This window comes from Pituophis catenifer, unplaced genomic scaffold (assembly GCF_029215685.1).
Source record: "Pituophis catenifer annectens isolate HBS135680 unplaced genomic scaffold, rPitCat1.0.hap2 SCAF_2, whole genome shotgun sequence".
Taxonomy (NCBI): domain Eukaryota; kingdom Metazoa; phylum Chordata; class Lepidosauria; order Squamata; family Colubridae; genus Pituophis; species Pituophis catenifer.
Genome location: NW_027256882.1, coordinates 23,050,713 through 23,075,370, shown reverse-complemented (window position 1 = coordinate 23,075,370; position 24,658 = coordinate 23,050,713). Strand labels below are relative to the sequence as shown.

The 24,658-nt window shown below is 44.5% G+C and overlaps 2 protein-coding genes and 1 pseudogene across 2 annotated transcripts in view; 2 read left to right on the top strand and 1 right to left on the bottom strand.

The window, feature by feature from the left end:
* LOC139311826 (zinc finger protein 721-like) overlaps window positions 1-24,658 on the bottom strand; it is a 144,370-nt gene that overhangs the window by 65,990 nt on the left and 53,722 nt on the right. The gene's annotated exons all lie outside the window — the stretch shown is intronic.
* Window positions 164-1,471, top strand: LOC139313449 (zinc finger protein 93-like). The gene has a single exon (XM_070939058.1). It carries the CDS (start codon window positions 164-166, stop codon window positions 1,469-1,471), a length of 1,308 nt encoding a protein of 435 aa, XP_070795159.1.
* LOC139313448 (zinc finger protein 845-like) lies at window positions 6,678-17,571 on the top strand (annotated as a pseudogene).

The following is a 24,658-nucleotide window of genomic DNA, read 5'->3' as shown; positions in this document are numbered from 1 at the left end:
TCTAGGATTTTGTGATTCTGTACTTTTCTTGAAAGGAAATACTATTCTTCATTTCTTTTTCATTCTAACAGTGGATAAAAGATTGTGATCTCAAGATTTATCTACAATGACAACTATCAACAAGCAGTAGAAAATTAGTGCAAGGCAGCAGCCACCATAAAGCATGGTGGACTTGGATCTTTTATCAGACACAACCAGCACTCCGAAAAACCACAAAACAACCCATGAATGCTCAGAGTGTGGGAAATCCTTTGCTGAATGGTCCCTCCTTTTGACCCACCAGAAGATCCATGTGGGAAGTGGATCCAGTCAAGGTTTGGAGGGTGAGAAATCCTCTGCAATAAATGCCAAAGATCTCAGAAGTCCCCCCAGACTAAAACCCCATAAATGTGAGGAATGTGATTTATCCTTTGGTCGAAAGTCACACTTTCTTACACATCAGAAAATCCACACTGGAGAGAAACCTTATCAATGTCTGGAATGTGGGAAAATTTTCCAAAAGAAAGCCAATCTCAGAAACCACGAGAGAATTCACACTGGAGAGAAACCTTACAGCTGTGGACAGTGTGGGAAGAACTTTGCTCAGAAGGCACATCTTTGGATCCATGAGCAGATTCATGCAGGAATCAAACCTTACAAATGCTTTGAGTGTGGAAAATGCTTTATCCAGAGTTCAGCTCTTCGGAGTCATGAGAAAACACACACGGGGGAGAAAAACGAAAAGTGCCTCGAATGCGGGAAATGTTTTACCTGGAAATCAAACCTGGTGCAACATCAGAGACTTCACACTGGAGAGAGACCCTATGAATGCCCAGAATGTGAGAGACGATTTGTAAATTCTTCTGAACTTCAGAGGCACCAGAAGAGGCACAAGGGGGAGAAACCCTATAAATGTGGGGAGTGTGGGAAAAGTTTTCTTACTCCAAGAGAGGTTCAGAATCATCAGAGAATCCACACAGGGGAGAAGCCATTCAAGTGTGAGGAGTGTGGGAAATGCTTTTCCGAAAAACACAACCTTGGAAGGCATCAGAGACTCCACAGGGGAGTGAAGCCATACAGATGTGTAGAATGTGGAAAATGTTTTGCTCAAAATGGAGACCTTTGGAGTCATCATAAAACCCACACAGGGGAGAAGCCATATCAATGTAACGAATGTGGAAGATTTTATCGCACCCCATCAAGCCTTCGAAGTCATGTTAAAATTCACACGGGGGAGAAAAATTACAAATGTTTAGACTGTGGGAGAACATTTGGTAAGTCATCTTCGCTTAAAAGTCACAGCCGAATCCATACAGGAGAGAAGCCCCATAAATGCTTAGAGTGCACTAAATGTTTTTCTCAGAAAAGTACTCTTATAATACATCAACGAATCCACTCTGGAGAGAAACCTTATAAATGTTTGGACTGTGGGAAATGTTTTGCCCAACCTGCAGCATTTCACAGGCACACCCGAAGTCACGCAGGAGAGTGACCTTACAAGTGTGCAGAGGGTGAGACAACTTTTCACTGCAAATCAAAAGCTAAAATGCATCAGAAACTCCATAGCGGAGATAAATCCCTTTACTTGTGAACAAAGTGGGAAATATTTTTTTCAAAAGTCACACGTTATACCATTCATTGGGAACTTCACACAGTGACAGAGGGCTTATTCTACGATTCTTTGGTATGGGCAATATGTTTTTCCTAGTTTTCCTGAACAAAGTGATTTTATAAGTCGAGGACTACCTGTAAGGAAACCTTGATAAATCCTGAAGCGTTCACAAAAGGGCGTAATTATATAAATGCTTGGAATATTGTAAAATACTTCACCGACACCTCTGGAGGCTGTAAAGAATCCACAAGAAAAAGAAATTGTGCATTTGGGGTGTGGGAAATATTTTTCTGAAATGTCTACTTGGTCTGCAGAAAAAAATGCCCTCCAGATAAATCTTCCAGCTGCTCTGACTACTGGAAACTTTCCGGGTGACAAACCATATTAGGGCCTGCTGTGTGAAAAATCTGTTCCCTTGAAATGAGACAGTTTTTGTGATACATTTGTAAGTGCCCATAGAGAGAAAGCCTAGAAATCTTAACATTTTCTCCTGAAATCTTTTCAAAGAACACAAAGCAGTTCATAATTGCAGTGAAGTGAGGAAAAGGTTCCCTGACCTGGGTATTATTAAAAAAAATGGTTGTGATCTAGAGGAAGAAAATATCCTTCAGATGTCACTTAAGCCTCAGGTTCTCTTTTGCCCCTCAGTCCTCTCGTATTCACAGGGAAAAAAACCCCAAGAGATCTGGGTCCCCAGCTCTGAACTGGGACAGAAAATTCTCTTTTAAGATTGTAAAGTAAAACTTTTTAAGGTAATTGATTTACTGTTTGCCTCTCTTGCTTACTGTAAATATATTTATTTCTATAAAACTGCTGATTCTTGACAGTGTCTTTGACTCCGTTCAGACACCAGCTGTGCAATTCCCTGACCATGAAGATGCACCTGGCTGCAATTGCAGAGAGAGATAAATCACCCACAGGGATTAATTGGAGCACAGGTTACTACCGTGTTGGCAAACCTATGGAATGCGTGCTGGAAGGGGCACGTAGAACCATCCCGCGCAGGATGCGCGGCCTTGCTGGTTCCTCTTCTGCATTCCTGTGCACACACGTATGCCGGTCAGCTGGTCTTTGTGTGCGTGGGAGTGCCAAAACCCAGAAAAGAAGTGTTCTATCGCGCATGTGCATGCCGGCACCTGAACTTCTGGGTTTCTGTCTTGCGCATGTGCGACGGCCAGTTGTTCATTGGGCATACCTCTGCGCCGGAAGTTCGGGTGCCGGCACACCAGTGGTGGGTTCCTCCCGGTTTGGTCTGGTTCGGTAGAGGCGGTAGGGGTGACGATATGACATCACCGAACCGGTTCTCCCCCTGCCCTCCCACCCCCCCACGTTATTCTTACCTTTTATTTGGCCCCACCCCCAATCTATTGCTGCCTCCTGAGTCCCAGCTGATGACTAGAGGGAAAAAAACTGTTTAAACTCTTGCCGCGGGGCTTCAAAGGGCCGTCCTACAGCTGATCAGTGTTAAAAGCAAACAAATGAGTCGGGTCGTAAGTGCAAGGACTGGTCGTAAGTGCGAGGACCTTCCAGAAATGACTGACCAGTTAGCCACGCCCACCTAATCACATGACCTCCAAGCCACACCCACAAAATAAGCCACGCCCATAGAACCGGTAGTAAAAAAATTTAGAACCCACCCCTGTGGCACACATATGCACGACGGAATGCTGCTCTTCTGGGTTTCAGCGCTCCTGTGCGTGCGAGGGCCAAAGTGGCCGCGCAGTCCAGGTGGGATGGTTACGCGTGCCATTTCTGGCACACAGGTTGACACGCAGTGACATGAAAGGTTAGCCATCACTGGGTTACTTAGTATGTACACAGCAGGTCGGGAGAAGTGCAACTTTGAATTGTGTAATATTCAGTTTAGTGTGAATTGTAAATGGATATCAGGTTCCCTATCATTTGACCGAAAATTTAGTTAATGTCAGGTTACGATGTATGTAGTTAAGGTTATTATATGTACAGTAGTTTTATCCATAAATGTAAATTGTTTTAAGCATATCCTTGTTCTTTACTGTGATATTTCATTATGATTTATTTATTTATTTATTGGTTCAATTTATATGCTGCCCTTCTCCGGAGACTCAGGGCGGCTTACAATGCGTTAAGCAATAGCCTTCATACTTTTGTATATATCTGCTTGGTAGGGCTTTCAGGCCCCCCTAAGCGGTGTTCTTTTTTATACAAAGTCAGTTTATTGCCCCCACAATCCGGGTCCTCATTTTACCTACCTCGAAAGGATGGAAGGCTGAGTCAACCTTGAGCCTGGTGAGATTTGAACTTGCAATAATTGCAGGCAGCTGGCAGCTAAGTGCTATTTAACAGCGCTTTAGTCCGCTGCTCCACCAAGGCTCCTTATGTAGAACCTCATGTACCATATTAAACATTTTTCTTGCCTATTTCTGGCAATCTGGGAACAATTACCATATTTTTTGGAGTATAAGACACACCGGAATAAAAGACGCAGCTTAGTTTTTGAGGAGGAAAATAGGAAAAAAAAATCTGCCTACCAGGTATTCATCGGGCTAGCGTCCTTAGTTTGGTCAGCTATAGCACATTAGTTCGCTGGTTTTTTATCCCGTGCTTGGGGATAAAAAACAGCTTCTAAGGCACAGCTGAGAGGAAGCAGCAATGAGAAAAGCAGGCAAAGCGAGGGGAAGGGGGGGGGGGAGATCGCTTCACTCGGGTAGCACCTCCTTAGGGCTGAAAAAAAGCTTCGAAAAAGCTACATTGAGTATAAGATGCACCCAAATTTTCAGCCTCTTTTGGGGGGGAAAACGTGCATCTTATACTCCGAAAAATACGGTAGCCTATTTTCCATAGAAATATCACATCAAATAATATAAATTTAATGTCATTTTTTGGGTGGGATTCATTAATCGCACTAACGAAGACTACCATATCTCCTTGCTTGCCCTGAACTGTGGTTAATTCTCTTCTTCTGTGTCCCTCATGAACTGGCATCTCATCCCATGCACATGAGAAGGTTGCAGGAATTGGCATCTCCAGAGGTTCTCATTAAAAGAAAAAAAGAATCCAATGTTTTGTGTGAGAGAAAAAATTTCAGCTATAAATCGAACCTTAAAACTCTTTTGGAAACTCCACACTGGAAAGAAACCGTTTCAGGGCTCCGACTGTTGAAAGCGCTTCAGTAAAAGCAAATCTCTCATTTACCATCCAAGGATCCACGCTGAAGAGAAACCGAACCTGTGTTCAGATTGCGGGAAGAGCTTCAGTGTGAGCTGAACACCTCACATCTCATCAAAATAATTCACACCAGGGATTTTTCAATTCTGCATATATTTTTAGCTTATTTTGATGGCAATGATTGCTTCAATGGCCAACTGTCAGGCCTATTCTTTCCAGACATCAAACAGGCAAATCAAACAAGCTGTGCAAATCAGTTAAATTTAATCAGAATTAAATTTAAAAAAGACTGACTAAGGACTACAGGTAGAACAGACCCCTTTAGAACTGACAATGAAGGCACCAAAGTTGTGAGCGGCTTCTGCCTTTTAGGATCAACCATCAAGAGTAAAGGAAGTAGCAATTGAATAATAAGCTCCAGTTCAGCACTTGGTAGAGCAGCCAGAAAGGCCTTTGAAAACATATTTAAATGCCATGATGGGTCTCTACCTACAATGAACAGAATTGTGTAAGCCATGATCATCCCTATGGTGTTCTATGAACAGAACAGAATAGAATGGAATATAAAGTATATAAAGAATAGAGTAGAATATAAAGAATGGAATAGAATAGAAAATGGAATATAAAGGATAGAGTAGAAAAAGAATGGAACAGAATGGAAGTGAAAACTGAACTTAAAGAAGCAGGAAAGGAAGAGGACTGATGCTTCTGAACTTTCCCTATTCCTGTTTTGTGGATGGCTGTAGTGCTACAACTCCCATCACACCCTGCCTTCACATGTTTGGGGCACCCTTTCGAGCCAGATTCTTTGGGGTAGTGGTGAAGTCCTTGGAAGCCTTGAGGCATAATGTCTCTGTATGGATGATAATGATGGCATTCTTGTAACTGGCCTTGTGAACTGCCCTGTTTCCTGGGTCTCTATGACGAGACCCATTCTCCACCTTAAAACACCAGAACTTCAACTCCCAGAATGCCCCATGCTGACTGGGGCATTCTGGGAGTTGAAGTTCACATTAAAGATACCAAGTTTCAAAAACAGTGCCCTAGATCAGGGGTGGGGCAAACGTGGCACTTTTACAACCCTGTGGACTTCAACTCCCAGAATTCCTGAGACAGCTTGGCTGTCTCAGGAATTCTGGGAGTTGAAGTCCACAGGGTTGTAAAAGAGAGACATTTGCCCACCCCTGCCTTAGATAGACTAACCTGATGCTTTAAACTCCCAAATCTGGTTAAAGCTTCGTACCAACCAGGGCCAGGTGCCTCTGCCCGGCCTTAGTTCACCTGTGTGTGTGTGTGTGGGGGGGAGGGTTCAGATGTCCTGCGTTTTCTGCTTGCCCCTCCCTCCCCTTTTCCCTCCCTATTTTGTCAACCTTCTTCTTGCTCCTTTAGAGCCAGTTTCTTTGGGTTAGTGGTAAAGTCCATAGAAGCCTGAGGGATAATGTCTCTATAGGGATGTTAATGGTGGCATTCCTATAACTGGTCTTGTGAATTGCCCTGTTTCCTGGGTTGGGAGAGACCATTCTCCATCTTAAGACACCTGAACTTCAACTCCCAGAATGCCCTATGCTGACTGGGGAATTCTGGGAATTGAAGTTCACATATATCTTAAAAGATGCCAAGGTTCAGACACAGTGCCCTAGACTAGCTTGGTGCATTAAACGCCCAAATCTGGTTACAGCTTCGTACCAACCAAGGCCAGGTGCCTCTGCCCGGCCTTAGTTCACCTGTGGGGGGGGAGGGTTCAGATGTGCTGCGTTTTCTGCTTGCCCCCCCTCCCCTTTCCCCTCCCTATTTCATCAACCTTCTTCTTGCTCCTGTCTTCGAAGGAGTTAAGTTAGAGGCGATGGCTTCCTAGAGCGGAAGAAAAAAATTTGGGGTTGGAGTTTGGGGGCGGGGCAAAGAAGAGAGCGCCAAAGGCTCCTCCCATTCCCGGTGTCCTCTGAATGCTGCCTGTTCGGGACGTTTGCAGAAGGGGCTGAGATCCACCCTGCTCTCCGGGGCTTTCTGGTGCGTGATGGTGGTGCGGGGGGAGGAGGTTTTTTTGGGGGGGAAGTTTGGGGCGATCAGGCCCACTTCACTGGGGAGGGGGGAAGAAACACCCGCTGGTGGGGTTCCTTCCACCCGCCTTGTGCATTTGGGCAAAGCGACGCTGCAGAGGATTAGGGAGGGAAGAAGGGCGCTGGGAAGCCCCCCCCCCCCACCCAAAAAAGATCCGAGCCGTTCCTGCAGATAAAAAAATGGGGTGGGGGGGCCGCCTTTGCAGAACAAGCAAGAGGGTCCCCGTGGTCTCCCCTTTTTCCATACGGGGGGGGGGAGCAGCTAAGCCCCCCCACCCCCTTCTCCATCGTTCTGCCTTTCAGTTTTATTGCTGCCTTTGCTCTCCCCACCTCCCGCCCTTTGCAAGGTGAAAACTTGGTGAAGGTGTATTCAATGCCTTACTCTAGGCGTTGGAAGGCAAATCCATGTGGTTCAGTTCTAAGCTGGGAGAAAGACGCTGCAAACAACATGGAGGCTGATTGGAAAGAAAGTTTATTGAAGAGAAACAGACACAAAGACAGCCTGCAATTCTGGGTCAGCTGCACAGCTAGCAAGATGAGTGCCAGGATTTGTTATGCAGGTCCTGAAATACTGTGTGTGTGTGTGTGTGTGTGTGTGTGTGTGTGCAATGAAGGGGGTTGTGTTCTGAAAGGGCGTTTGGGCAATTCCTATTGTGGCTAAGGGCTTTCTTCCAGTGCTGGATCTTGGGGTGAGGGGCTGCTGTGCTAATCCTACCATTCTGCTTTTGTCAGCTGCAAGCAGAAAAATACCCTGCCTTGAATTCATTTCTGCCTGCAGTATATGCTTTGCATATGAATAGAGCCATTTTGGATAGCTGGCTGTTGCTTCTTTCAATAAGCTCTTTATCTCCTTAAGGGTTGGCAGCTGCTGTGAGCTCTGAAGAAAAAAAAATGGGGGCTGCTTTCTGTCTTTGAAGAGCATGTTTCCCCATTTCTTCTTTAGGAAAATAGAATATTCTGCCTTTTTTTATTGCTTCCTAATATGTTTCATTCTTCTGGGATGGGTGGGTTTGATACTTTGTGGTCCGCAGAAAAATTATTGCAGTAAATCAGGGGTCCTCAAACTATGGTCCCTGGGCCGGATACGTGCAATGAACATTTCTCTTGCTGCAGAGAGTGTCTCCCTTCTGGGTCTTTTTGTGCGGGTTGGAGGGGCACAGAAATTCTGACTTGGGGTCTGCTTCAGCTTCCTGATGTGGGGCTTTGGGCGAAGGCTGGAGGGAAGTGCCGCTGGTGTCGAAGAGCCCGAGGGCCTCGTTCCAGTGGGACTGCATCATGGCCTGGAACTGGCTGACCATCTCAGCCCGCTGAGCCTCCAGGCGTCTGTACCTGGCCTTGTACTCCTGCAGCTCTTCCCTCTGCTTGGAACGCCTATGCTTCTGCTGAGCCTCCTTCTTGGTCACAAACAATTTGAACTAACCTGTTTTGCCAACTCTTTCTCATGGTGGCTGCTTAGCTCCAACAATTGCTTCCTGTGCGGCACTAAGGAGCCTGGGCGGGCAGGCGAGGAGGAGCTGGGAGGGGAGGAGTGAGTAGAGGCCTGCGAGGCGCCCATCAACGTGAGTGACATTGAGTTGACCATGCCCACCCAGTCACATGACTACCTAGCCACACCCACCCAGGCGGTCATTGGGCAGATCATATTAGTGGTCCGCGGGAATAAAAAATAGGAATTTAGTGGTCCCTGAGGTCTGAAAGGTTGGTGACCCCTGGATTCGGAGACCTGCCTGATCCCTCCCAAGTCTCAGATATTGGGAACCTCTACTTTTCTCAAAAGGAAATATTATTCTGCATTTCTTTTTTTTTTCAAACAACAGGGTAAAAGATTTTGACCAAAGATTTACCTGCAAGACAGCTCTCACAGAAAGTAGAAATTCAGCCCAAGGCAGCAGCCGCCATAAAACATGGAGCCTGGGAAACTCTTGGATGCCTCATCAGACACAAACAGCACTTCAAAAAACTACAAAAAACCACATGAATGCTCAGAGTGTGGGAAATCCTTTGCTGGCCGGTCCCTCCTTTTGACCCACAGGAAGATCCATGTGGGATGTGGATCCAGTCAAGGTTTGGAGGGTGAGAAATCCTCCCCTGGAGAAAACTCCAAAGATCTCAGGAGCCCCCCCAGACTAAAACCTTATAAATGTGATGAATGCGACTTATGCTTTGGTCGATCGTCATACCTTCTTACCCATCAGAAAATCCACACTGGAGAGAAACCTTATCAGTGTCTGGAATGTGGGACATTTTTCCGTGAAAAAGCCACTCTCATAAAGCACGAGAGGACTCACACGGGGGAGAAACCTTACAGCTGTGGACACTGTGGGAAGAGCTTTTCCCAGAAGATAAATCTTTGTGTCCATGAGCAGATTCATGCAGGAATCAAACCTCACAAATGCTTGGAGTGTGGAAAATGTTTCACACAGATTTCATCTCTTCGGAGTCATGAGAAAACACACAAAGGAGAGAAAAACGAAAAGTGCCTCGAATGTGGGAAATGTTTTATCTTGAAATCAAACCTGCTGCAACATCAGAGACTCCACACCGGAATGAGACCCTATGAATGCTCAGAATGTGAGAAACGATTCCTAACTTCTTCTGATCTTCGGAAACACCAAATAGGGCACAAGGACGAGAAACCGTTTAAATGTGGGGAGTGTGGGAAAGGTTTTCTTGAACGAAGGAAGCTTGAGAGTCATGAGAGAATCCATACAGGGGAGAAGCCATTCAAATGTGTGGAGTGTGGGATGTGCTTTTCCGATAAATACAACCTTGCCAGGCATCAGAGGGTCCACACAGGAGAGAAACCATACAGATGCGGAGAATGTGGAAAATGTTTTGCTCAAAAGGGATATCTTTCAGTACATTATAAAACCCACACAGGAGAAAAGCCCTTTCAGTGCAATGAGTGTGGACAATTTTATCGTACCCTAACAACCCTTAAAAAACATGCAAAACTGCACACGGGGAACAAAATTACAAATGTTTAGAGTGTTGGAGAACATTTGCTCATTCATGTTCCCTTAGAAGTGACAGCCAAATCCATACAGGAGAGAAGCCCTAGTCCCATAACCTTAAATTTAAGCATAATTTTCAAGAACCCTCCCTCCCCCAATATGACTGAAGAGAAAAGTTTTCGATCAGTATGTTCTATCTAGTCAAATCAAATCTTTCTCGTTAACCTTTTATTTTTGTTTTCAAGTTATTGAAGATAACTTTATCTTCAATATAACAAGAATAACTTGTTTTCAAGATATAAAGTTATTTCAGGAATTGTATAATGGTTTCCAATTTTATTACTATTGTTTTGTAATTATTTTGTTTAGTTGTTAGGGGGATTTAAGAAAAATGGAAAGGGGGATTATATACTTATGTCATTAGCTATTTTTGTCCATTGGATCTGGATCTTTGTTGATCAATAGGAGAGCTAAAGCTTTAAAAATAAGTTTGTAAAAAATAGGATCAGATATACAATGAAGATGCCCCTGTTTCCAATTGGAGAGACAGCGATAAATCACTCAGGATTAATTGGAGCGCAGGTAACTTAACACATACATCGCAGGTTGTAAAATGTGTTAACTTTTAATTATGTGATCAGATTAGTGTGAATTATAAATGGATACCAGGTTCCTCATTATGTGATCCAAAATTCACTTAATGTCAGGTTACAATATGTGCAATTAAGGTTACCATATGTGCAGTTTTTTTAATCTATAAATTTAAATTTTTAAAGCATATTCTTGTTCTTCTTTACTGTGATATTCCATTATTCATATACCATACTGCATTAAATGTTTTTCTTGCCTATTTCCGTCAATTAGAATAGAATAAGATAGAAACAATTACCTTATTTTCCATCGAGATATCACTTGATAGTACAGGTAGTCCTTGAGTTACAACTACAATTGTGTCCAAAATTTATGTTGCTAAGTGAAACATTTGTTAAGTGAATTTTCCCCCATTTTACGAATTTTCTTCACATTCTTGTTAAGTGAACCATTGCAATTGTTAAGTTACTGACACAGTTATTAAGTGAATCTGGCTTCCCCATTGAAGAGATCTCATGAACCAGAACCACTGCAACTGTGATAAAACATGAATTAGTTGCCAAGCATCTGAATTTTGATCCTGCAACCATGGAGATGCTGCAGTGGTTGTAAGTGAGAAAACGGTCATAAGTCACATTTTTTGGTGCCATTGTAACTTGTAATGGTCACTAAACAAACTGTTGTAAGTTGAGGAGTACCTGTAGAAATTGAATGGGATATTTTTGTGGGATTCATGAAGCTCACTAAACAAGACCTAACTTAACAGCTCGCTTGCCCTCAACTGTGTTTAATTCTCTTCTCTTGTGTCCTCCATGAACTGGCATCTCATCCCCAGCCCATGACAATTATTGCTTCAATTGCCAACTGTCATGCCTATTCTTTTTGGACATTAAACAGGCAAAACAAACACTGCAAATCAGTGGGTCTAGAATTAAATATAAGCAAGACTACAGGTAGAACAAACCCCTTTAGAACTGACAATGAAGGCACCAAAGTTGTGAGCACCCTCTGCCTTTTAGGATCAACCATCAAGAGTAAAGGAAGTAACAATCCAATAATAAGCCCCAGTCCAGCACTTGGTAGAGCAGCCATAAGGGCCTTTAAAAACATATTTAAATGCCATGTGGGGTCTCATAATTAGAATTATGTAAACCATGATCATCTTCCCTATGATCTATGAAGAGAACAGAACGGAATGTAAAAAATGAAATATAAGGTATAGAAAATAGAATAGGCAAAGCGAAGACTAGAAAGAAAAGAAAAAAATGGAATATAAAGTATGTAAAGAATAGAATAGAATGGAACAGAATAGAAGCCAAAGTTGGACTTAAGCAAGCAGGATAGGATGAGGAATGATGCCTCTGAACTTTCCCCATTCCTGTTCTCTGGATGGCCCTAATACTACAACTCCCATCACACCCTGCCTGCACATATTTGGGGCACCCTTTTGAGCCAGTTTCTTTGTGGTAGTGGTGAAGTCCATAGAAGCCTGAGGCATAATATCCCTGTAGGGATGTTAATGGTGGTATTCCTGTGTAACTGGCCTTATGAATTGCCCTGTTTCCTGGGTTGGCATAGAGACCATTCTCCACCTTAAGATACCTGAACTTCAACTCCCAGAATGCCCCATGCTGACTGGGGAATTCTGGGAGTTGAAGTTCACATATCTCTTAAGAGATGCCAAGTTTCAGACACTGCCCTAGATTAGCTTGAGATGCATTCAACCCCCAAATCTGATTAGACCTTCCCACAAACCAGGTGCCTCTGTCCGGTCTTAGGTCACCTCTGTGAGTGGGTGTTTACAGACCTAGTGGGAATCCTGCTTGTCCCCCACTCCCCTTTTTCATCAACCGTCTTCTTGCTCCAGTCTTCAAAGGAGTTAAGTAGATCCGATGGATTCCTAGAGTGAAAGAAAATTTGGGGATGGAGTTTGGCGGAGGAAGAAAGAAGAGAGTTCCAAAGCCTCCTCGCATTCTCGGTGTCCTCTGAATGTTGCATGTTTGGACGCTGGCAGAGGCTTTTGCAGAAGGGGCTGAGATCGACCCTGCTTTCCCTCCCTCCCTCCGGGCCTTTCTGGTGCGTGGTGGGCTGTATGTGGGGGGGAGGAAAGGTGCCTGGTGGGGTGATCAGGCCAGGGCCAGATTTTCCTATAGGCTAACTAGGCTTCAGCCTAGGGCCTCAAGATCAAGAGGGGCCTACATTCAAATTGTTAGCAAAATTAAAATTACACTTTCACTATAGGTGAAAGGGCCTCATAAGTGGAATAGCCTAGGGCCTCTTTTCATCTAAATCCGGCCCTGGATCAGGCCCTTGGGGTCCCCACTTCACTTGGGGGGGGGAGGAAGAAACACCTGCTGGTGGGTTCCTTCCACCTGTCTTGTACATTTGGGCAAAGCGAAGCTGCAGATGATCAGGGAGGGAGGAAGAGCGCTGGGAAGCCCCCCACCCAAAAAAGATCCGAGCCGTTTCTGCAGATAAAATATTGGGTGAGGGGGGGCGCCTTTGCAGAACAAGCAGGAGGGTCCCCGTGGTCTCCCCTTTTCCATGCCGGGGGGAGCAATTTAGTCCCCCTCCCTCTCCATCGTTCTGCCTTTCAGTTTCATTACTGCCTTTCCTTCCCCCCCCCCCCATGCACCACCACCACCCCACCCCCCGCCACCCTTTGCAAGGTTAAAACAGGTTTAACCAAATCCATGTGGTTCAGTTCTAAGCTGGGAGAAAGACTCTGCAAACAACTTGGAGGCTGATTGGAAAGAAAGTTTATTGAAGAGAAACAGACACAAAGACAGCCTGCAATTCTGGGTCGGCTGCACAACTAGCTAGATGAGTGCCAGGATTTTTTTTACAGGTCCTGAAATGCTGTGTGTGTGTGTGCGCAATGAAGGGGCTTGTGTTCTGAAAGGGCATTTGGGCAATTCCTATTGTGGCTAAGGGCTTTCTTCCAGTGCTGGATCTTGGGGTGAGGGGCTGCTGTGCTAATCCTACCATTCTGCTTTTGTCAGCTGCAAGCAGAAAAATACCCTGCCTTGAATTCATTTCTGCCTGCAGTATATGCTTTGCATATGAATAGAGCCATTCTGGATAGGTGGCTGCTGCTTCTTTCAATAAGCTCTTTATCTCCTTAAGGGTTGGCAGCTGCTGTGAGCTCTGAAGAAAAAAATTAAGAGCATGTTTCCCCATCTCTTCTTTAGGGAAATATAATATTCTGCCTTTTTTAATATATTTCATTCTTCTGGGACGGGTGAGTTTCCCACAGAAGGTTAAAACTTCCAGGGTCTATTCAATGTCTTATTATTTATATATATATATAAATAATATATATATATGTGCCGCCCTTCTCCGGAGACTCAGGGCGGCTTACAATGCGTTAAGCAATAGCCTTCATACTTTTGTATAGTTTATACAAAGTCAGTTTATTGCCTCCACAAACCGGGTCCTCATTTTACCCACCTTAGAAAGGATGGAAGGCTGAGTCGACCTTGAGCCTGGTGAGATTTGAACTTGCAGTAATTGCAGGCAGCTGGATGTTAAATGCTGCCTTACTAGGAGGCATTAGCCTCCTACACCACTCAGGTGTGAATCCGCTTTATTGGGTGCTTTTCTTTCAAAAAGTGGCAAAGCTGCCTTTAGTTTTCTTATCTCCCGTGTATTTTAGCTGTTGGAGCCTTATTTCTTTTTTTCTTTTTTTATTATTTTTTATTAATTCAATTTGTATGCCACCCCTCTCCGAAGACTCAGGGCGGCATTTTAAACCCACCTCATGAATTCTAGGTGAGGGGGGAGGGGAAATGCATAAAAGTCCATTAAGCCAAAACAATCCTTTCTCATAATATATTTTTTTCCTTAATTTATTACGCTCCCCAAGTGTAAACCTGAAAGGTAAGCAGGCTGGATCCTGCCCCAGTAACACTGTTTCTATAACTGAAGGTGTATTTGAACTTTTTTTTTTTTTTTTTTTAGATTTATATACCGCCCTACTCCCGAAGGACTCAGGGCGGTGAACAGGCACAAAATAAAATACATAGATACAAAAGTTAAAAAACATAATTAAAACCAGATTAAATAATTTAGCCCGAGACAATTAAAAATCCCAATAATTTAAAACAGATTAAAATTTCGATTTAAAAGAATTTTAAAACACGGGAGAAAATTAGGCCAAGCCGGCTTGCTGGAATAGGAAAGTCTTAAGAGCACGGCGGAAAGTGCGCAGATCCGGGATCCTCCGTATCTCTGGGGGAAGCTTGTTCCAGATAGTGGATGCCCCCACAGAGAAGGCCCTCCCTCTGGGGGCCATCAGTCGACATTGTTTAGCTGACGGCACCCGGAGGAGCCCCTCTCTATGAGAGCGTACCGGCCGGTGGGAGGCTGCTTGTGCTAGTAGGTGGTCCCGTAAATAACCAGGTCCTAAGCCATGGAGCGCTCTAAAGGTGGTGACCAAAACCTTGAAGCGCACTCGGAAGACCACTGGGAGCCAGTGCAGCTCACGCAGGAGAGGTGTCACACGGGAGCGCCATGTTGCTCCCATAACCACCCGCGCGGCCGCACTCTACGCCAGTTGGATCCTCCGGGTGCTCCTCAAGGGGAGCCCCATGTAGAGAGAGTTCAAATTTCTTTGAACTTCCATCCATCCATCCATCCATCCATCCATCCATCCATCCATCCATCCATCGAAATATCTATCTGGTTCAGTTCCAAGCTGGGAGAAAGGCACTGGAGACAAAATAGAAGCTGGAGGCTGATTGACAAGAGCGTCCATTTATTGATGAAGCAGAAGCACATGAGTGATTCTAGGCAGCTGACCACATGGAGTTCAGAATGAGGGGTTTTTATACTTTCTCTTGGGCTTTGTCCTTGAGCTTCCTGTTCCTGTGCAAGAACATGTATTCTACTGGCTGTTGTAGGGGTCACAGCTGGCTCTGTAGGTTGTCTGTGGTCCCAGGTTCGGTTGAAGTTTGGAGGGTGTGGTGCAACTGAGGTGATGCAATGAAGGAGCGTGTATTCGGAAAGGGTGTTGGGCAATTCCTATTATAGTTGAGGGCTAACCCTACATTTGTTCAGATCTTGCTGCAGGGAATTTACCTCTTAAGGGCTGACATCGGCTGAGGGCTATTAAGAAAGGTGGGGGTTGCTTTCCAAGAGCATGTGCGTTGTCTGAAGGTAGTCCTCGATTTACGACTACAATTGGGATGACAATCTTGCTAGTTTAGCAAAGTGGTCATTATGTAAGATATCATGTGATCGCTTTGTTCAAGAATTGTAATTCTCCACTCACTGTTGCAATTGTTAACTGATTTCATCGGTCATTATGTTCACAGAGTCCCAGGTAACAAGCACGGGTTTCTGAGGGCGGGGGGCAGGGGAGGCCATTGGAGTCCCAGCGTTGGCCATGTTTGACTTGAGGGCGTCCTGGAGAAGCTTAGAGATGTTTTGGTCCATGTTGCTTAGAAACTGTATGGAACATGCAGATGGGAGAATGGTGCAAGGCTGCAAAGGATTCCAGTCTCAGAAATTAAGGCTGCATTTCTCGGTGGCAGTGGTAAAACTGGGCTGAAGTCTAGCCCTGGCGTCATTGGCACTGGCTAAAACTGCTGAAGGCCCTAGTCCTCCACTTAAGGCACTGCCCTGGCATTTCTGCCCCATTGTAGGACTAACGACTACTATAAAAACTGAGTTTCCCTCAGGGGTGCTATTCAGCAGGTTCTGACAGGTTCTGGAGAACCGGTAGTGGAAAATTTGAGTAGTTCAGAGAACTGGCAAATACCACCTCTGGCTGGCCCCAGAGTGGGGTGGGAATGGAGATTTTGCAGTATCCTTCCCCTGCCACGCCCACCAAGCCATGCCCACAGAACTGGTAGTAAAAAAAATTGAATTCCACCACTAGTTTCCATTCTAGTGATGTGGGGGCTCTCTGACTGGAGAATTTGGCTAGTGTTCTGAGGTGCTGGACAAGGGGGTTGGATTGGGAGACCTTCCTGATCCCTCCCAAGTCTCAGATTTTGTGAATCTCTACCTTTCTCAATAGGAAATATTATTCTGCAATTCTTTTTTTTATAACAGGGTAAAAGATTTTGACCAAAGATTTACCTGCAAGACAACTCTCAATAGAAAATAGAAATTCAGCCCAAAGCAGCAGCCGCCACAAAACATGGAGCCTGGGGAACTCTTGGATGCTTCATCAGACACAAGCAGCACTTCAAAAAACAACAAAAAACCACATGAATGCTCAGAGTGTGGGAAATCCTTTGCTGGCCGGTCCCTCCTTTTGACCCACAGGAAGATCCATTTCGGAAGTGGGTCCAGTCAAGGTTTGGATTGTGAGAAAGTCTTCCCTAAAAAAAACTCCAAAGATCTCGGTAGCCCCTCCATACTAAAACCCTATAAATGTGATGAATGCGAGTTATGCTTTGGTCGATCGTCATACCTTCTTACCCATCAGAAAATCCACACTGGAGAGAAACCTTATCAATGTCTGGAATGTGGGACGTTTTTTCCGTGAAAAAGCCACTCTCATAAAGCACGAGAGGCCTCACACGGGGGAAAAACCTTACAGCTGTGGACACTGTGGGAAGAGCTTTTCCCAGAAGATAAATCTTTGTGTCCATGAGCAGATTCATGCAGGAATCAAACCTCACAAATGCTTGGAGTGTGGAAAATGTTTCACACAGATTTCATCTCTTCGGAGTCATGAGAAAACACACAGAGGGGAGAAAAACGAAAAGTGCCTCGAATGCGGAAAATGTTTTATCTTGAAATCAAACCTGCTGCAACATCAGAGACTCCACATCGGAATGAGACCCTATGAATGCTCAGAATGTGAGAAACGATTCCTAACTTCTTCTGATCTTCGGACACACCAAATAGGGCACAAAGATGAGAAACCGTTTAAATATGGGGAGTGTGGGAAAGGTTTTCTTGAACGAAGGAAGCTTGAGAATCATGAGAGAATCCATACAGGGGAGAAGCCTTTCAAATGTGTGGAGTGTGGGATGTGCTTTTCTGATAAATACAACCTTGCAAGGCATCAGAGGGTCCATACAGGAGAGAAGCCATACAGATGCGGAGAATGTGGAAAATGTTTTGCTCAAAAGGGATACCTTTGGGTACATTATAAAACCCACACAGGGGAGAAGCCCTTTCAGTGCATGAGTGTGGACAATTTTATCGTACCCTAACAACCCTTAAAAAACATGCAAAAATTCATAGAGGGGAACAAAATTTCAAATGTTTATAGAGCGTGGGAGAACATTTGCTGATTCATCTTCCTTTAGAAGTGACAGCCAAATCCATACAGGACAGAAGTCCTAGTCCCATAACCTTAAACTTAAGCATAATTTTCAAGCAGATTCTCCCACTATGACTGAAAAGTTTTTGATCAGTATGTATTAGTCAAAACAAATCTTTCTTGTTAACCTTTTATTTTTGTTTTCGTTTTTGGATGTAAAGTTGTTATTTCAGGAAATGTATAATAGCTTCCAATTTTATTACTATTATTTTGTAATTATTTTGTTTAGTTGTTATAAGGGGGATTTAAGATAAATGGAAAGGGGGATTACCATATTTTTTGGAGCATAAGGCACACTTTCCCCCCACAAAAGAGGGTGAAAATTTGGGTGTGTCTTATACACCGAATGTAGCCCAGCCCACGAGGCCAAAAGCATGAGGCATGGAGGGGGTGATGGTGTGTGGCAATCTCTGCAGCCTGGAACAGCTGATTGGGGGCATTGGGGGGGAGCGATCCACCTGCCAATCAGCTGCTCGTTCTGAATCAGGCTGCAATAATGTGCTGAAGCTGACCTGGCTGTTCACTATTTGCTGCAAGGAAGTGTCAGAGTTTGCAGCAGCAATCACATCCAGAAAGCACACACAAGTAACTGATTCAGCAGGATTCAATAACTTCTCTTTATATATAATATAACACATGAAGTAAATATACAACACCAAAAGCAGGTTTTCCAAATTATTTTTTAAAAATCTGCATTTAATTTAACCTTATTTTCGATAACAATTATTGCTTCAGTTGCCAACTGTCCGGCCTATTCTTGCCAGACATCAAACGGTGGTGAAATCCGAACCGGTTTGCTACCGGTTTGCTGGCTGCGCATGCGCACTGAGTGCCAAACGTGTGCTCTATGCACAGTACGTACCAAAAGGAGGCTTGGGAAGGTAAGTAGAAGCAGTGGAGTGGGGATCAGCTGTGCAGCACAGTTTAGCTTTGCTAGAAAGCAGGATTTTAGTTTTTTTAAACTATCAGTTGGCCAAACAGGAGTGAACCGGCATTTCACCCCTGCATCAAACAGTCAAATAAAAATAAATATACAAGTCAGAGATGTTCAGAATTAAATATAAGGAAGACCAACTAATGACAATAGATGGAAGAAACCCCTTTAGAACTGACAATGTAGATATCAAAGCAATGAACAGCTCCTGTCTTTTAGGATCAACCATCAACAGTAAAGGAAGAAAGCCCCAGTCCAGCACTTGGTAGAGCAGCCATAAAGGCCTTTGAAAAAACACATTTAAATGCCATGTGGGGTCTCTTACTACAATAATTAGAATTATGTAAACCATGATCATCTTCCCTATGATCTATGAAGAGGACAGAATGGAATGTAAAAAAATGAAATATAAAGTATAGAAAATAGAATAGGCGAAGAGAAGATTAGAGAGAAAAGAGAAATAATGGAATATAAAGTATGTAAACAATGGAATGGAATGGAACAGAGTAGAAGCCAAAGTGGGACTTAAACAAGCAGGATAGGACTAGTACTGATGCCTCTGAACTTTCCCCATTTCCTGTTCTCTGGATGGCCCTAGTACAACAACTCCCATCACACCCTGCCTGCACATATTTGGGGCACCCTTTCGAGCCAGTTTCTTTGGGGTAGTGGTGAAGTGCTTAGAAGCCTGAGGCATAATATCCCTGTAGGGATGTTAACGGTGGTATTCCTGTGTAATTGGGCCTTATGAATTGACCTGTTTCCTGGGTTGGCATAGAGATCATTCTCCACCTTAAGACACCTGAACTTCAACTCCCAGAATGCCCCATGCTGACTGGGGAATTCTGGGAGTTGAAGTTCACATATATCTTAAAAGATGCCAAATTTCAGACACAGTGCCCTAGATTAGCCTGGTGCATTCAACCCCCAAATCTGGTTCCAGCTTCGCACAAACCAGGGTGCTTCTGTCTGGCCTTGGGTCACCTGCGGGGGTGGGTTTTTTTTTTTTTTTAACAGACTGAGTGCGAATCCTACTTGTCCCTCTCTCCCCTTTTCCCTCCCTATTTCATCAACCTTCTTCTACTTAAGTCAGGGGTGGGCAAATGTGTCCCTTTTACAACCTGTGGACTTCAACTCCCAGAATTCCTGAGACAGCCAAGCTGTTACTCAGGAATTCTGGGAGTTGAAGTCCACAGGTTGTAAAAGGGCCACAGTTGCCCACCCCTGACTTAAGGAGTTAAGTAGAGGCGATGGATTCCTAGAGCGGAAGAAAAATTTGGGGATGGAGTTTGGGGGCGGGGCAAAGAAGAGAGCGCCAAAGGCTCCTCCCATTCCCGGTCTCGTCGGAATGCTGCCTGTTCGGGACGCTGGCAGAGGTTTTTGCAGGAGGGGCTGAGATCGACCCTGTTCTTCCTCCCTCCGAGCCTTTGTGGTGCGTGTGTGTGTGTGTGGGGGGGGGAGGAGGGCAGAAGGGGATGTGCGGGGTAGGAATCGGGGGCCTTGGGGTCCCCACTTCACGGGGGGAGGGAGTGGGAACACCCGCTGGTGGGTTCCTTCCACCCGCCTTGTGCATTTGGCCAAAGCGACGCTGCAGAGAAGCAGGGAGGGAGGGAGGAAGAGCGCTGGGAAGCCCCCCCATCCTACCCAAAAGATGCTGCAAATACAAGATTTAGGTGAGGAGGGGTCGCGTTTGTACAACAACAAGGGAGTCCGTGGTCTCCTCTATTTTCCTTGCATTTGGACAAGGCGAAGCTGCAGTGCAGCAGGGAGGGAGGGAGGGAGAGAGCTGGGAATCCCCACCCCGAAAAGATCCTGCAAATAAAAGATGGGGTGAGGAGGGGCCGCCTAAGCAGCAAAAGCAAAGGGGTCCGTGGTCTCCCCCTTTTTCCATGCCGTGGTGGAGGGAGCAGTTTAGTCCCCCCCTCCTCCCTCCCTCCCTGTCGTTCTAGCTTTCAGTTTGATTTATCTATCTGTCTATCTATCTGTCTATCTATCTGTCTATCTATCTATCTATCTATCTATCTATCTATCTATCTATCTATCTATCTATCATCTATCTATCTATCTATCAAATTTTTATACCGCCCTACTCCCGAAGGACTCAGGGCGGTGAACAGCCAAGATAAAATACAGATAATACAAATATTAAAAATCCCTTAAAATTATTAAATATTTTGGCCGAAACACAGATTAAAACACCCCATTTATAAAATCACGAATTAAAAATTTAAAAGAGGAGAGTTAGGCCAGGCCAGCCTGCTGAAATAAAAAAGTTTTGAGAGCACGACGAAGGTCCGGTATCCTCCGTATCTCTGGGGAAAGCTCGTTCCAGATGGGAGATTGCAGTCTCTCCCTCCTCTGCCCCCCCCTCCTCACCCCTGCCGCATTTGCAGGTGTTGGAAGGCAAAATCCATCTGGTTCAGTTCCAAGCCAGGAGAAAGAGGCTGGAAATAAAATGGACCCTGGAGGTTTATTTTATTTTTATTTTATATCAAATTTATATACCGCCCTTCTCCCTGAGGACTCAGGGCGGTGTACAGCCAAAGTAAAAACATAAACTACAAACATTAAAATACAATTAAAAAGATATATATATATATATATATATATGTATATGTATATGTATATGTATATGTATATGTATATGTATATGTATATGTATATGTTTATTTATTTATTTATTTATTTATTGCGATTTATATGCCGCCTTTCTCCCTAGGGACTCAAGGCGGCTTACAAAATGACAGCTTCAATACAAATCACAATACAATACCAAATTAAAATCAGTAACCCAATTAAAAACGATTTAAAATTATACCAGTGTACCCCCAAACGGATCAGTTTAATTGGCGGAAGAGCCACGTCTTCAGCTCGCGACGGAAGGAAAGAAGGTCGGGGGCTGTCCTGAGCTCAGTGGGCAATCCATTCCAGAGGGTCGGGGCTCCCACAGAGAACGCCCTCCCCCTGGGGGTCGTCAGCCGACATTGTTTAGCCGACGGCACCCTGAGGAGGCCGACTCTGTGAGAGCGCACAGGACGATGGGAGAACGGCTGGAGATGGTCCTGCAAGTACCCCGGGCCTAAGCCATGAAGGGCTTTATAGGTGAGCACCAGCACCTTGAAACGTATCCGGAGTGCCACCGGCAGCCAGTGCAGCTCACGCAGGAGAGGTGTTACACGGGAGTATCTAGACGCCCCCGTAACTACTCGCGCGGCTGCATTTTGGACTAGCTGAAGCCTCCGGACACATCCCAAGGGCAGCCCCATGTAGAGGGTGTTACAGTAGTCCAACCTAGAGGTAACAAGGGCGTGAGTGACCGTGGCGAGGGCATCCCGGTCTAGGAACGGGCGCAACTGGCGCACAAGACGGACCTGTGCGAAGGCCCCCCTGGTTATGGCCGTCAGATGGTCATCTAAAGACAGCCGAGAATCCAGGAGGACACCCAATATGCACATATGTAACCCAAGTTACATATGTATATGTATATGTATATGTATATGTATATGTATATGTATATGTATATGTATATGTATATATATATATATGTATGTATGTCTTTTTCTTTTTTCATAGGCTTTTATGTGCATATTCTTTCTAGCCAGGTTCCACCTATGTAAGCTAAGTTGTTTAGGGCTGAAGAACAACTTAGCTTACATAGGTGGAACCTGGCTAGAAAGAATATGCATATATATATATATATATATAGCCCCATAATTAAAAGCAATGACAAAACAATTAAAAACATTTAAAAGAAGTGTTAGGCCAGCCCGGCTTGCTGAAAAAAGAAAGTTTTAAGGGCACTTACTTAAAAGGTTGATTGAAAAGAAGATCCATTTATTGGGGAACAGAAAACCACACAAGGTTTTTCTGGTTCTGGTACAGCTGACAAAATGGAGCTGAGGACGGGTGGGTTTTTTATACCTTCTGGATTCCTATGGAGGTCATGGCTGGCTCTGTAGGCAAAAGAGGAAATGCAAATCCTAGATGTTTGTCTGAACTAACTTGGTCAACCATTTTTTAAAAAACGTTGCTTATCCCAGTTTCTGCCTTGACCCAGTCTTTCCGAATGGGTTACCAAATCTGCATTTCTAAAAAAGCTGGCCGCCTCAGTTTCTGCTTGGGAGACGGGGGCTAGTGTCTGCCTCCCTTACGACTTTTTCATTTCTTCTTTAGGGAGAAATATTTAACCCTGCTGTAGAAAGTTAGCACCCACCCCTCTCCTAGAAGAATGAAATATTTTGAGAAATATTAGAAAGGCTGAAAATATTATATTTCCCTGGATGAGAAATGGAGAAACATGCTCTTGGAAAGCAGCCCCCCACCTTTCTTAATAGCCAACAGCAGATGTCACTACTTAAGAGATAAAGAGCGAGCTAGCTCTATTCATAAGCAAATACCCTCACCCAAGATCTAACAAAGGTAGGATTAGCCCTCAGCCACAATATGAATTGCCCAATGCCCCTTCGTTGCACCACCCCTAGCAAACTTCAACCAAAGCTCAGATAAACTAGGGCAGGGGTCTGCAACCTTACACACTCAAAGAGCCATTTGGACCCGTTTCCCACAGAAAAGAAAATGCCAGGAGCCATAAAACCCTTCCTGTGCCTGACTATTTCTTGAGCGGCCACAAAACTAGCATATGTAGTTGAATTAAACGTTCTGTTTTCTTCTGAAACTTCTTTTCTTGGATTTATCCATGGTTGGTCTGCCTGGGATTGAAAAGCTCAATAAATCACATGCCGGTAGGTGTCGCACATTGACAGTTGCGACACATATTTTGAGTGACAGGGAGCCGCAGTAGAAGGGTGAAAGAGCCACATGTGGCTCCAGAGCCGCAGGTTGCTGACCCCTGTCCTAGGACTTGTACCTGGTCCCATGGGAGTCTGACAGCAGCCAATAGAATACATGCTCTTGCACAGGAACAGGAAGTTCAAATGCAAAGCCCAAGAGAAGGTATAAAAATCCCTCACTCTCAACTCCATGTTGTCAGCTGCCCAGAACCACCCATGTACTTCTGCTTCATCATTAAACCAATCTTTCCAATCAGCCTCCAGTCTACATTTTGTCTCCACTGCCTTTCTCCAGGCTTGGAACTGAACCAGATGGATATTTCTTCCAATATTGCCTTATTTTAATATTTCCCAAAATATTTCATTCTTCGGGGGAGAGGAGCAGGCTTCCCACACAGGGTTAAAACTTCCATGGTGTATGTAATGTGTTACTAGTTGGGAATTGGATTTATTCGGTGCTTTTCTTTCAAAAAGGGGCCTTTAGTTTTCTTATTGCTTGTGTATTTTAGCTGTTGGAGTAATTATTATTATTATTATTATTATTATTATTATTATTATTATTATTATTTTAACTCATCCTGTTCCTCATGAGTTCTAGGTGTGTGTGTGGGGGGGGGGGGGGGAATGCCTAAAAACAGCAGTCCATTAAGCCAAAACAATCCTTTCTCATGTTTTTTTTCTTCTTATACTTAATTTATTAACCTCCCCAGTGGTGAAATCCAGATTTTTTTACTACTGGTTCTGTGGGCGTGGCTTGGTGGGTGTGGTGTGACTTGGTGGGCATGGCATGATGGGTGTGGCAGGAGTAGGATATTGCAAAATCTCCATTCCCACCCCACTCCAAGGGAAGGATACTGCAAAATCTCCATTCCCACCCCACTCTGGGGCCAGCCAGAGGTGGTATTTGCTAGTTCTCTGAACTACTCAAAATTTCCGCTACCGGTTCTCCGAACTGCTCAATTTTTCCACTACTGGTTCTCCAGAACCTGTCAGAACCTGCTAGATTTCACCCCTGACCCTCCCCCAAAGTGTAAACCTGCAAGATAGACCCCAGCAGCACAGTTTCTATAGCTGAAGGTGTATTTGAACTTCTTTGAATCTGAATTCCTTCCTTCCTTCCTTTGTGCAGGAACAGGAAATGTGTCATAAGGAACCCAGGATTAATTAGTAATGATGGGTTGGAGTTCATAACTGCATAATTCAGAAAAAGCCAGAAAAGGGGAGAAGAAATAGGTTGCTTACACTAACCTCAACTTTCTTTCCTCCTCTTTTGCTTATGTGATGCCTTAATCTTTTCCGTGGCTGAAGGTAG

Bases quoted from the DNA above. Each gene is read 5' to 3' on its own strand.
- LOC139313449 (XM_070939058.1), top strand. From the start codon at position 164: ATGGTGGACTTGGATCTTTTATCAGACACAACCAGCACTCCGAAAAAC.